This window comes from Coccinella septempunctata, chromosome 5 (assembly GCF_907165205.1).
Source record: "Coccinella septempunctata chromosome 5, icCocSept1.1, whole genome shotgun sequence".
NCBI classification, from domain to species: domain Eukaryota; kingdom Metazoa; phylum Arthropoda; class Insecta; order Coleoptera; family Coccinellidae; genus Coccinella; species Coccinella septempunctata.
This window is the reverse complement of record NC_058193.1, coordinates 39,852,168-39,864,046: the sequence shown is the minus strand read 5'-3', so window position 1 is coordinate 39,864,046 and position 11,879 is coordinate 39,852,168. Positions and strand designations below refer to the sequence as shown.

The window sequence follows — 11,879 nt, the reverse complement described above, 5'->3', positions numbered from 1 at the left end:
TTAGACAGGTTGAGGTACTCATTTGTAAACAAAACGCCTTTTTTAGGGATTGACTTCGTAACTTACATCCAGACCTTCATTTAAGGTTCAGGAGAGTCGTCACAAGGTAATGATCATTTCAAAAAACAACAATTTTACTTAAATAATGTATTAATTCAAATATACATTACATAAAACTAAATAGAAACTACACAATGGAATCTTCACAATTAACCTTTCGCGAGAAAAAACTGAATCACAAGAAAAACTCCATTTATGTGGCATACAATAAATTAAAAATCAAGGTTGAAAAAATTTATTTCTCGAATACAATTACTCTACCAATTTCAAATAAAATTCCTCTTACGTTCGTGTCATGCAAAATTTCCGTACAATTCCTTATTTGCCGCCACATCTACACTCCACAGCTCTGAAAAAGATCGAAACAAAGGTTAGAAACTTTCTCGGAATCTAAAAACTGAACCGGGGAAAGGAAAGGTCATTACTGTGGCTTCCTGAAGTTCTTCCCCGCGAACTTGGCGCCGGCTCCCAATTCTTCCTCGATGCGAAGTATCTGATTGTACTTGGCCAGCCTCTCCGACCTGCAAGGCGCGCCGGTCTTGATCTGTCCGGTGGACAGACCCACCACCAAATCGGCGATGAAAGTGTCTTCGGTCTCTCCGGATCTGTGAGATACCATGGTGCCCCATCCGTTCCTCTTGGCCAGCAGATGGGCGTTTATCGACTCTGTAACCGTGCCGATCTGGTTCACTTTGAGTAGCAGGCAGTTGCAGGCCTTTTTCTCGATGGCAGTTTGGATCCTGGTGGGGTTGGTGACCGTCAAATCGTCTCCGACGATCTGGATGTTAGTGCCTCCGGTGAGGGCGGCCCAGGCCTCCCAGTGGTCCTGGTCGAAGGGATCTTCGATGCTCACTACGGGGAAGTCCTTGATGAAGTCTTTGTACATGTCCGTTAGTTTTTCGTAGGTCACCCAGTCGGACTTGTTGGAGTTGGGGTTCTTGAAGTCCAAGTCGTAAAGACCTGAAAATCCAATTGAATTCACTTAATCTAGTGAATCAAAAGGTTCGCCTATGCGTTAAAAATACCCTTAAACATATACGCATTCGCCTGTTTCCTTTCCTCGTGAAAAAATACCGATACAAACCGTTAAAACCTTGCTGCTTATTCTCAATCGTAAAAGCCCCGTCGACTGTGACGCCCATGTCGATGCCTAACTTCACTTTTGTCCCCCATGAATCTTCTGTAATCTGTAGTTGTCAAACACTCTGTGGCTAGGATGGAAGACGTCAAAATTTCTATGATATTCATTCGGGAAATGAAACGAAAAACTGCTAATTTTGAATTTTTTTCAAACGAAGCGTTTTTCTTTCGAAAAAAGCAAGTATACCGCGAATCAATTCGCCAATTCACCTTATTTTCAATGCAACCACCTCTTTATGATCGCAACTTTGCTTTAGTATTGTCAAATGAAATTTTCCTTAAATTTTTAGATGGAAATTGAAGAATCGATCAACCTACCGTCCTTGAAAAATTCAGAGGCTGCGATATCCATACCGATCTCCACTTTACCAGTGTAACCTGCCTTAGCTATGGCGTCATTGAGTAGGTTCAAACCTTCTTTGTTGTTCTGAATATTGGGGGCAAAACCACCCTCATCTCCTACAGAGGTGGCGTCTTGTCCGTATTTCTCCTTGATGACCTTGGACAGGTGGTGGTACACTTCTGAACCCATTTTCATGGCTTCGGTGAAGCTGGTAGCGCCAGTTGGCAACAACATGAATTCCTACAAACAGTTCCAACTGAATTCAACATCCCTCAACAAATATCTAATTAATTACCTGCATGGCCAATTTGTTACCAGCATGAGATCCTCCGTTGATAACGTTGAAGGCGGGGACAGGGAGAACCAAGTTTTTATTCCCAGCCAAATCTGCAATGTGCTTGTAAAGGGGCACACCACGTTTGGCAGCTCCAGCCTTACACACAGCGAGCGACACTCCCAGAATAGCGTTGGCTCCGAATTTGGACTTGTTGTCTGTACCATCCAGTTTGATCATGAACTCATCGATTTCTTTTTGCTGGGTGACTTCCAGATTGGCCTTAACGAGGGCAGGAGAAATTGTCTTATTGATGTTGTTCACAGCCTTGCTGACCCCCTTGCCGTGGTAGTTTTCCTTGTCTCCATCTCGAAGCTCCAAAGCTTCATGCACTCCTGCAAAGATGAATTTGAATAAGGAAACAATAGTAACATTTACTGAATGGATCGACTTACCTGTACTTGCTCCAGATGGCACGGCAGCCCTGAAAAGTCCCAAATCTGTAACCAAGTCTACTTCAACGGTAGGATTTCCACGGGAATCGAAGATTTGTCTGGCGAAGATGCTTTTAATTGGCATGATTACTTGTTGGCTTCGAAAGTTCCGCTGAAAATGACGAATTGTTTGAACTAGATTAAAAAAAATCTTGATTAAAAAATTGTTGATACATGCGCACAACAGAAACACACTCTAAATGAGTGAATAACTTTGAGAGGGCAATGTAATACGTGACTTTTATCTGCTCCTCAAATTTCCTCATAAATATTACATAAATCAAATTGACATGGAATCGAAATGAAAATTCTCCAAAGGAATAGTAAAGTCATAAAACAATCAAGAAAAAACACACTTACAAATACAATATCAATTATTTAGGACCGGTATCGTCACAATTAATCGCTCACTATTTGAATGTCAAAAAATTTCACAACCTTCAAATTTACAAGAGGACACGTAAAGGACGTTGTAAGGTAGGGACCTATTTTTACAGGAACCTGCATTTTGATCCAAGTAGCAACCTGTAAAGTTTCCTTTTTTCATCGTCTTCTTTGTGAATTGTAGTTTGAATGAATACCACTAGATAGCCTTTCGAAGGGAATTGGGAATCCCCTAAATTGGAAAATTAAAAATTGTGGAAAATTACTGAATCCGGAAACTTTCTAACCTCGGTTCTAACTGCAGAGAATCTGATAGGGTCGCAATACCATCGAAAAGTCTGATAACTTTTCCTTCCAAACTCAACTCTTTTCATATCAGAGTTCAAAAGGAGAAAACTGAATTTTTCGTTAGTGTAATATTGAGAGAATAGGATGAAAAAAATTGCGCAATAATGAGACAGTGACGAGACCCATTTTGACCAAACAATCAATAACGAAGGATGACGGTTATTTTGACACATTTCCGATACAACTGCTCTCGTATATTCTGACACAATAATCGATAAACTTTATATTGTTTCAGTGTTTTATCGATTCTTGGTAGTGTTAAGCGAATAACAGGGTCATAGTTCAGGATTGACGACACAGACCGAGATGCTTGAAGGAATGTTTTCATGAATCAGATTAATGAATTTCAGGAATGTTAAAAAAACTTATTATTTGAATGAATCTCGTGCGCTAAATTTATATGGCAGCACTGTTTCGAACTTAAAGAGTACCTTTATGTGCACCAATGTATGCTTGCCTCCAATCCTGAATGAGGCCTTTGCCGAAGCTAGAAAAAAGATGGACGGATGCTTGATCGTTCTTGAACACCTGTAGATAGACATATTCGATTAAATTTCCGATGGTGAATCAGAAACCTGTCTCACACGCAGCAAACAATCAATATACGCAATTTGGTTGCGTATATTTGAAAGCAGTTCGTTGATCTGGCAATGATTGCTCTTATGTAGTAATTATGTGTGTAGCCTTGACTTTTGAGGAATGAAAACAACCCATTTCTGCGAAACTGAAATTTGGAAATTTTCCCATATTACATCGAGCTTTTGTAGAATGATAAATCAGTTTCTAAGGCTCATTTCATCTCAGTTTTTCCTTCTCTATCTGCGCATCTCTTTAAACGTAAGGAAGTAGTGTACTTCTCAAAAAAATCTCGAATATGATTCGCCCATCCATATGATGTTTTCGAAAAAAAGAGAGATACATGAAAGGTTTTGTGAAAATTGTTCTCTACATACCTGAATTGGGTTGATGGTACGAGAATTTGAAAAAATTTACAACCGAAAGTCACACTGACATCATTCGACCATTTTGACGTTAAGTTATTCTGCAGCTACTTTGTAGTTCGTGTACAAATATATTTGCATTAATTATTTATTGTAAAACTGTTCAAATTTTGAGCTCAAATCAGAAAATTTCCACCAAAGAGAGAGTCAGAGGGTTGAGGAAAAAGTTTCATCTTTCATCCTTACACACCTGAATCCTAGAATCATCTAGGATCCATTGCTTTGATCATTTCCCAGAAGTGAATTCCTAATTGTATTTTTGTACTCCTAATAAGTTTTCTCTTATTTGGACTACTATAACTGATGAATAATTTTGCAGATAATTCTGTGAACACCTTTTATCTCTGTTAAATATTACGTAGTAACGGTTGATCGCATCTAATTACGAGATTCTCGGAAAGAACTGGCCAACATCTGGCAGTAGGATTTACCAAACATATCAATTATCAGAAATTAATATCTTTGATAATTTTCGCATTCTTCCGCTGTTAATCATCAGTTCTCCAACGATTCGAATGTTCAGGGTCGGATCATGAGGTATTAGGCCTCTGGAAGTGAATGGAGGCCCCAATTTACGAGAAAATTAAAGCAAGCATTTTTATGAGCAAGTGACGTATTCTATGCGAGCTACTGTATAAATTCCCACGATCCCTCTCAACATAGATGATTCATTCTTAAATAATCTGAGGAAATACGTCCCTGTTCCCGCTCAGAATTAATTTGGAGCGTTGGTTAGAATTTCATTACGACAAACTGACGACAAGCAGTCTGAATCAGATCGAAATTAAGTGCATCTAGTAGGTTCCCATTTTTTTCCAACGTATACATTAGATACATTGATGACTGTCGAACCAAAAATGCAATCTTCTCAGAAATATAGCCCTGTCTGTGTCCGATAATTCTTTTGTAGCTTCGGTCATCATTCAGATTTCACCAAATTCCATTCATAAAAACAGAAACGCGGTTCAGCTCAAATAACCGTCGTTTGTAAACAAGTATCATCCTTACGATTTCCATAGTACAAGCAAAATATATGAATGAATTTCATCGATAACTTGTTGTTTTCAAGCATTAACACTGATGGTGTTAATAGGTCATCATATTCGACGAGAATCCAATTATTGCAAAACAAAGAAAAAATATTCTACGTTTGTTCGAAAATCGACGATAAGAACTTCCTTTCCACATTCGATCGTAAGCTCAAAAAGTGCGCGGTAAGAATTTCAGGGAAATTAAAGGCAGAGGGCAGAGTTCAAGATTTTTTCAAGGAAATATCTCTTAGAGATCTCGAATTATCGATATTTGCAGTTGAACCGAAATGAATCATAGTGGGACAACGTTGATTTTCACTTTTAAATCAACTGTTTGATCATAAGTACCACGTGGCTACCTTGAATACTAATAAAACCAAAGAAAAAGAATTTGTTGGTCTTAGTGACAAATGGAAGTTAAAATGCAAAGAAATTCGATAATAAATTGAATAATTTTGAGAAGCTACGTAGAATATGAGCGAATAACTTGTATTTTCATTTGAATTATTCTTCAAGTGAATGACGCATGTGTCAAATTTGTTTTCGGCATCTTATTTGTTAGGAGAGAATAAGACGCTTCCTTTGAAAAGTTTAATTATTTGTTGTGATGAAACAAAATGACGCAATTTAATAAGTTTTCTATCGTGCATCTACGTCGAACGTAATCCTCCTTGATTAGGCTGCATTTAAGCTCATCATTTTCTAATGGTCAGTCGTCAATTCAGGAAATTACTACTCACTGACCTAAGTCAATCATCTTTGCGTTCGGTTATTTTTAACCAGAAATTGAATGTTGAATCGCAAAAGATGAATTAGAAAACGTAGAGACTTATGATTTAGAATTAGATATGAATTAGAATTAGATATGGCAAACTTTGATTGTGTATTATGTCAAAAATCATAAATATTTAGCTTTATACTGCGAGCTTTTGCACGTCGTATTTGTAGCAGAGTGTAGAGCAAATGTGAAAATAATTCTAGGCTGTATCCTCCCGTGATATTATCACGTAGAGGTTCAAAAAATTGAAATAATTATAACCGTTTAAATTGCCATCATCAATAAGTTGTCAGGAGATATAATGCAATATATAATTTAATAATCAGTCAAATACCCGCCATTCCCTTAAACACACTTCCACTGGTATTAAGATCAATTTAGGGCTCTAGATTTCATTTCAGGCTGTTCGAACGAATAATTATCGTCATAGCTGTTCCCGAAGGCCTTATAATGCTTATTATATATATCGTGCACAAATTAAAACAACTTTCGGTTTTCAAAAAATCCTTCTTGCATGTTTGGTTCTACCGTCCGTATAGGCAAACCGCATACCTCTGGTGGAGAAATCTCGAAGAAGGTAAGTTTGATCTCCTGAATTGTATAGCTGGCATTTCCACTAATTTATCAGGATATCATAGTGAAAATTATTGCATACAATTTTCAAAAACGATTTCATTATTTGAAATGATCAAGAACTATTGGGAAAACATAAAAATGAAGTCAAGACTTTTTTGCGCCTGTTGAAACTGTAACGAGGGAGGTCACCCATCCAGATAATGAACTCGTTCAAATCTTCTTAGTTCCCAGAAAAACTTTTGCAAGTATTTTCGAAAATTAGGAGCTGATCGATCTGTTTTGACGTTTCCCTCAAAATTGCAGGAAATTTATTTCATAATTTGTTTCTTTCGAGTTTTTCCTTTAAACTACATATTTCAAATGATATACACTATTTCAGTTAACTATATCAGAGTTGAATTTTTGTTATTTTTAAAATACAGAAATCTGTTTGTTTTTGATTTTCTATTGAATAATTTGAAATCCTCGAAATAATGACATGAGGTGGGAGAATTTTGGTTAACTCTCGGGAAACAGCTCCAGTTTTTTTTTGAGAGTTTTTGGAAATTTTCACGTCTAAGTGCATTTTAAAAATTTTCCTCGATCACAAAATCCAACAACATGCATTCACCAAATCAAAGGACAATTGAAATATCTTGGAGATCCTTGTATATGTCCAGAATTTGACAAACATATAAACTGGTTAGTCCAAGTCTCCAAGAGCAAGCAGAGATCAGACAGCCAATCACCAATTAGTTACCAATTCTCTTGCGGCATTTCCCAAGAAAAATCTCGCCATTCTTGATCTTACACGCGCGCGCGCATCTTCTGTTTGAAACTAAACCACATATATAAATCTTAATAAAACATCTTACGCCAGTTGAATAATATACACGAAAGCACACCAACAGTTGGGTTATTTTTCCTTATAAGGCAACTAACGAAATACATACCTATATCAAAATGAATCACGTTAAAGTTTATTGTATCGCATTATGTTTAGTGCTCCTGTCAATTTTCGTTATAGCTCACGACACCGTCAACACTAATGCAGAGGTATGAACCATTTTCTTAAATTTACTGTGCCAAATATAAGATTCCCAAATTCATTCTCAAATAGAAAAAACATCCTATATACTTACCTTAATTCATTACTCCTTGAATCCATTGGATTCTTTCACACAGTTTTCAAAAAAAATCTTCATTCGCCTATCCAATTAGTTTTTCAATTCGAAATCGGTCATTCATTCAAATCTCAATTTATAATACCATCCATATTGAGAAGAAAATATGGACAAAGTCTTTTAGCATGTTTTTTTATTTATTCATAATAACATTTATTTTTATATGACTTGTTTTGCATCTAACTTCTTTTTGCGTAAGATTGCATCAGTCAGTTCTCCACAGTTTCAGGCAATGAATATTGATGCTCATCGAATTATAGACTCCTTTTTCGATCGAATAAAAAAAAACCAAAAATGTTTTTTCCATATTACTATTTTATATCGATTTGTTTGTCATGGCATATCTTCTTCATGGAATTTCTTTTAGAAAATAAGATAAATATCAGGGTTTATGTGTTTTCGATCATTAAATTATCGTCAGCGAATAAAATAAACATGTTTGGATTTGGAAAATACGAAATATTCGACTACGTATATCTAAGTGAGAATGACGTATGAGAATTTTTTAGGTACTTAGAGGTGCGTTTAGGAGTTTTCAAAATAAAATTGATTTTTTTTCGATATTCAACGCTAATCATGCTCGTAAATCTAACATTTTCTTCTATAATCATAGAGTACGAAAAATTTCAGGAATAACAAGAAGTTTTCTGTATATGAGATTCAAATCCTGCCGGAATCGAAATTTTTTCTACACCTGAAGCCTTTTTTACATCATCCGGACGTTATATAGGATCAGGTTCGGAACAAAATCAATTTTCGTGGTATAAGTGGATCAATAATGTATCCAGTCGAAGTCGGTTTCAATAGAATATATTTGGACGTAGTAATAGTGGCCTTGATCACTGGCTGCTCCACTTGACTCGAGAAATGTTAATTCATTCATAATTCTATCCCATCGTTTTTTTTCATTCATGTTACACACCGTAATCAGCATTCTATTATATCAAAGATCTCCACGAAAGTGTTATCGGAGATGTTTTCAAAAACTGCGTCCGTAATTATTATCTTCGATTTGATTGGTCGGAATTTTAAATTCTCGATGGGTCCGGAACTTCATTCCCGAAAAAAATTTAATATCGAAGTGCATATCATATTGGCCGTAGATGCGATGAAAGTTAACCAGCTTTGAAAATCATAGACGTAACTAATTTTTCTGTGGTGTTCCCATTTGATTATATTTCTATGCATCTTGAAGTCATTTGAAATGTAACTCTAACCATAGATGAGCCTGAGCCGTATCAGTACATTTTTACAGATACATACAATTTTTCATTTTATTCTAAAAGTTTAGATGTGTGTTCATTTGTTCAAAGAAAAATATTTCAGAAACTATTTTACAGCGACCGAGAATCATCGTGAAAATGCTCCATTACTTCTGACACTTCTGTTTCTTATTCTGTGTTAGGATTAAATAAATATTAAATAATTCAATAGTTCTATGTTCACGAAAATTCAAATCCACATGAGTTGACGAGTCTATAAAACGTATCAATATACTATATCATTTTTCCTACAAAGATACGAAGGATTTCTTTGCAAAGTACCTACTAACTTGTATAGCCAAAGTGTGCCTTCTTTTTCGACGGAGAATGGGGTTACGAGTTTAGTACAGACTGAGATCGAATCTATAGATTCTTTAAGAAGTTATGGACCATTCACCCTAAAATATTTCGTCATACCTACGAAATCTTTATGGCTTTCGCGAACTCGACAATGAAACGCATTCTCCGCCAAGTTTTATAAGTCGTAAAGTGACGAAGAAACACCCAGTAACAAAGGGTTTGAGGCGGATAACATTTATGTTCACCAAAAGTGTCGACTCAAACAGGCTTCGAGAACTTAGAAAGGTTTTTCGATCATTACAGGACAGGCTGTTTTTTCGACGATATATTTAAATCGGAGGATTTAGAATTTCTCAAAGTTCGAATCGAACATAATTTTTAGCCATTTTCACGTTGGGTTTATGGTTACATGCATATGTTCTGTGCTCGCTGATAACATCAGATTCTCTGTACTGTAATCTATGCACAAACGTTTTTATGCGGCTTTCCCAAAGCCAAAAATTCCAAAAAAATCATACAAAGAACCATATCTTTGAAACGTTCGAAGTCATAATAAAAATTCCTTGAAAAAAAGGATGAATAATTCAGCCATTTTGTTTGTAAGAGATAAAGCGTGCAATAGTTTCATTTGTTCTTATCTTGTCGGCGTGGCTAAATAGGGTCATTGGAATTTTTTCGAAAGGAAAATCTCCTATTGGCTATCCAGTAATAATATGTTTATGTTCCAGGACCCAGATTGTGGAAAGGGGCCTTGCGGATGGGCAGTTTATAACAGAATAACGAGAAATATCGATTTCTTCATGGGAAATAAGTGAGTATATGAGTAGATCAACACAACAGAGTAATTTTCTGAGCGGTTTTTCCATTTTTCAAAATCTCATCGGATTATACATTCTGATCGTAGATATCTCTATGGATTCGATGTAATTTTGGAACGCAGCCATATAGTTTTCTATGATTTTTGAATAACTGTGATGCTTTGTGCATAGAAATAATCTGGTATAGGATTATTTCTTATCCAGACATCCTAAATCTGAAAATTTTCAAGTTAACAATGATACTGTTGATGAGATAACTATAAAAAAAAACTTAACTTGTGAAGTAGTCCGAAGGGGTCTACCTAAATATCGAAGTGATCTCAGTGAACCTGGTTATCTCTTTCTCTATGGTTTAATTTGAAAGTTGGCTAAGTTTTTGATTTCAAATTTAAACACACCATTGATTGAACCGGAACTTGTTGACTATCGTTTTAGATGAAATTTTTAATATTTCAGATGCTCCTGCAAACCAGAATTGAATTGTACAAGAGATGACGATGACATATCCATTACTGCCTACGTTTACAGGTGTAAGGATTTAAGTAAATTACCGACGAATTCATGAGAATGATGACGAATTCCTGCTGAGAATGTGACTTCCCTAGTCTGAACATCCCTACAAGTCAAAACTTACTTATGTTCGGCTCTTATCGATCAGCTTTGAAATCCGAGTATGACGAATGCAGCGATTTTTCTTTGAAAACTACGTCGTACTCTACTAGGGAATTACTGTTAAACAGTATTTGTATAATTTATGGATGTGCAAGATGACTTAAAATACTTTAGACTTCACTTAACTAGTTAAGATTGAGCTAGATGACTACCAATGTAATAAGAAACACTATAATTGATCTTTCATAGACTACATAAAGATTTCTCATGTGGTTGTATGGAAATTTCAAGGCATTTCCCTGAAGGAATCTTTAAATATTGTACTTATGGCATGAACGGACAAAATTGATTCTAGCTTTCAGCGTAATGAGTTCGAGCTTAATTTGCAGGATGATACGTGAAATGGTTGTGCAATTCGTCGTGGATCGAGAAGGTTTCAGTTATCTGTTGTGAATCGTTTGATTTTAATGTTTTTTATCATTTGTCGTCTACCTATGTGAAACTGTTACAAATTGATCATTTTAGCAATGTGCGACATTATTAATTCCATTTATTTTATTCCTATTTATTGAAGCGTTTGTAATTGTAAACTGTAAGCAGTATTTTAATGTAAGATGAAAATAAATAAAATAAGGATGAATTCACACGAATTTTTTTTTAAACCAGGTGGAATCACTGAAATATAATCAACAGCTCTGTGCACATATTACAGAGCGAATCTTCCCACTCTACGTCTTCACTTCTGTGTCATGAACATAGATGAGAATAGTTTTTGGTATCTATGATTTCCGAGTAAAATTTTAAAATTTCACGAAATTAAAATTCTCAGTTTTCAGTTTCAATTATGATATTAGTTAATCACTTCAGCAGGTATACTATACATGTGTTCTGTAAATTACTCTGTTCAGTCTGTTCATTCGATTCACGCCGTTGGGATCCATTTAGAGCAGTCACGATGAAAAATTATTCATATAAGCAGCAGTTCCCTTTTTAATTCAATTTTTCGAAATTGCATAACTGAAGAATGCAAGAAATGGAATAACTATTGGTTTCTTTAATGAAGTGCAGAGTCTCTGATGAAGTGTATTATGTTGTGGAAGGCAACAAGATGGCTTTCGCAAGATAGGATAGTTTGGGATAATTTTGTGTACCAAGAATTTTGAACAATTGTTCGATGTCAACCGTTCACAATAATCGAGATGGACACTGACAAAATTTTCCAAACAAGAATCATCTGTAGTACTTACCGAGTGAAACAAGTAAGTATATGCAACTCTTTTTTCTTCTTAAAGAGT

At 35.6% G+C, this 11,879-nt stretch overlaps 2 protein-coding genes across 4 annotated transcripts; one reads left to right on the top strand and one right to left on the bottom strand.

Annotated features, from left to right (window-relative positions):
- Positions 1-132: 132 nt before the first annotated feature.
- On the bottom strand, positions 133-4,126 carry LOC123312740 (enolase). Of its 3 annotated transcripts, none has more exons than XM_044897202.1 (6): positions 3,997-4,126; positions 2,273-2,423; positions 1,839-2,212; positions 1,519-1,783; positions 486-1,020; positions 133-409 (listed from the first exon to the last, which is right to left on the bottom strand). In XM_044897202.1, the coding sequence occupies exons 2-6, from the start codon at positions 2,394-2,396 to the stop codon at positions 379-381; spliced, it is 1,329 nt and encodes a 442-aa protein (XP_044753137.1). In that variant the 5' UTR covers positions 2,397-2,423; positions 3,997-4,126; the 3' UTR covers positions 133-378. The 3 variants fall into 3 exon arrangements, with proteins under 3 accessions (XP_044753137.1, XP_044753136.1, XP_044753138.1); XM_044897201.1 differs by lacking the exon at positions 3,997-4,126 and adding an exon at positions 2,672-2,823; XM_044897203.1 differs by lacking the exon at positions 3,997-4,126 and adding an exon at positions 2,672-2,823 and having other exon boundaries at positions 133-1,020.
- A 3,101-nt stretch (positions 4,127-7,227) lies between these two features.
- On the top strand, positions 7,228-11,228 carry LOC123313918. Its single transcript, XM_044899026.1, has 3 exons — positions 7,228-7,464; positions 9,883-9,965; positions 10,429-11,228. The coding sequence occupies exons 1-3, from the start codon at positions 7,372-7,374 to the stop codon at positions 10,535-10,537; spliced, it is 285 nt and encodes a 94-aa protein (XP_044754961.1). The 5' UTR covers positions 7,228-7,371; the 3' UTR covers positions 10,538-11,228.
- Positions 11,229-11,879: the final 651 nt, after the last annotated feature.

What these genes read in the sequence shown, in the direction of transcription:
- LOC123313918 (XM_044899026.1), top strand. Translation starts at nt 7,372, where the DNA reads ATGAATCACGTTAAAGTTTATTGTATCGCATTATGTTTAGTGCTCCTG. An exon ending in CCGTCAACACTAATGCAGAG is followed by an intron (nt 7,465 to 9,882) that starts GTATGAACCATT and finishes TTTATGTTCCAG; the next exon opens with GACCCAGATTGTGGAAAGGG. An exon ending in GATTTCTTCATGGGAAATAA is followed by an intron (nt 9,966 to 10,428) that starts GTGAGTATATGA and finishes TTAATATTTCAG; the next exon opens with ATGCTCCTGCAAACCAGAAT.
- LOC123312740 (XM_044897202.1), bottom strand. Translation starts at nt 2,396, where the DNA reads ATGCCAATTAAAAGCATCTTCGCCAGACAAATCTTCGATTCCCGTGGA. An exon ending in GCCATCTGGAGCAAGTACAG is followed by an intron (nt 2,213 to 2,272) that starts GTAAGTCGATCC and finishes TCATCTTTGCAG; the next exon opens with GAGTGCATGAAGCTTTGGAG. An exon ending in CTCTGAATTTTTCAAGGACG is followed by an intron (nt 1,021 to 1,518) that starts GTAGGTTGATCG and finishes TTGGATTTTCAG; the next exon opens with GTCTTTACGACTTGGACTTC.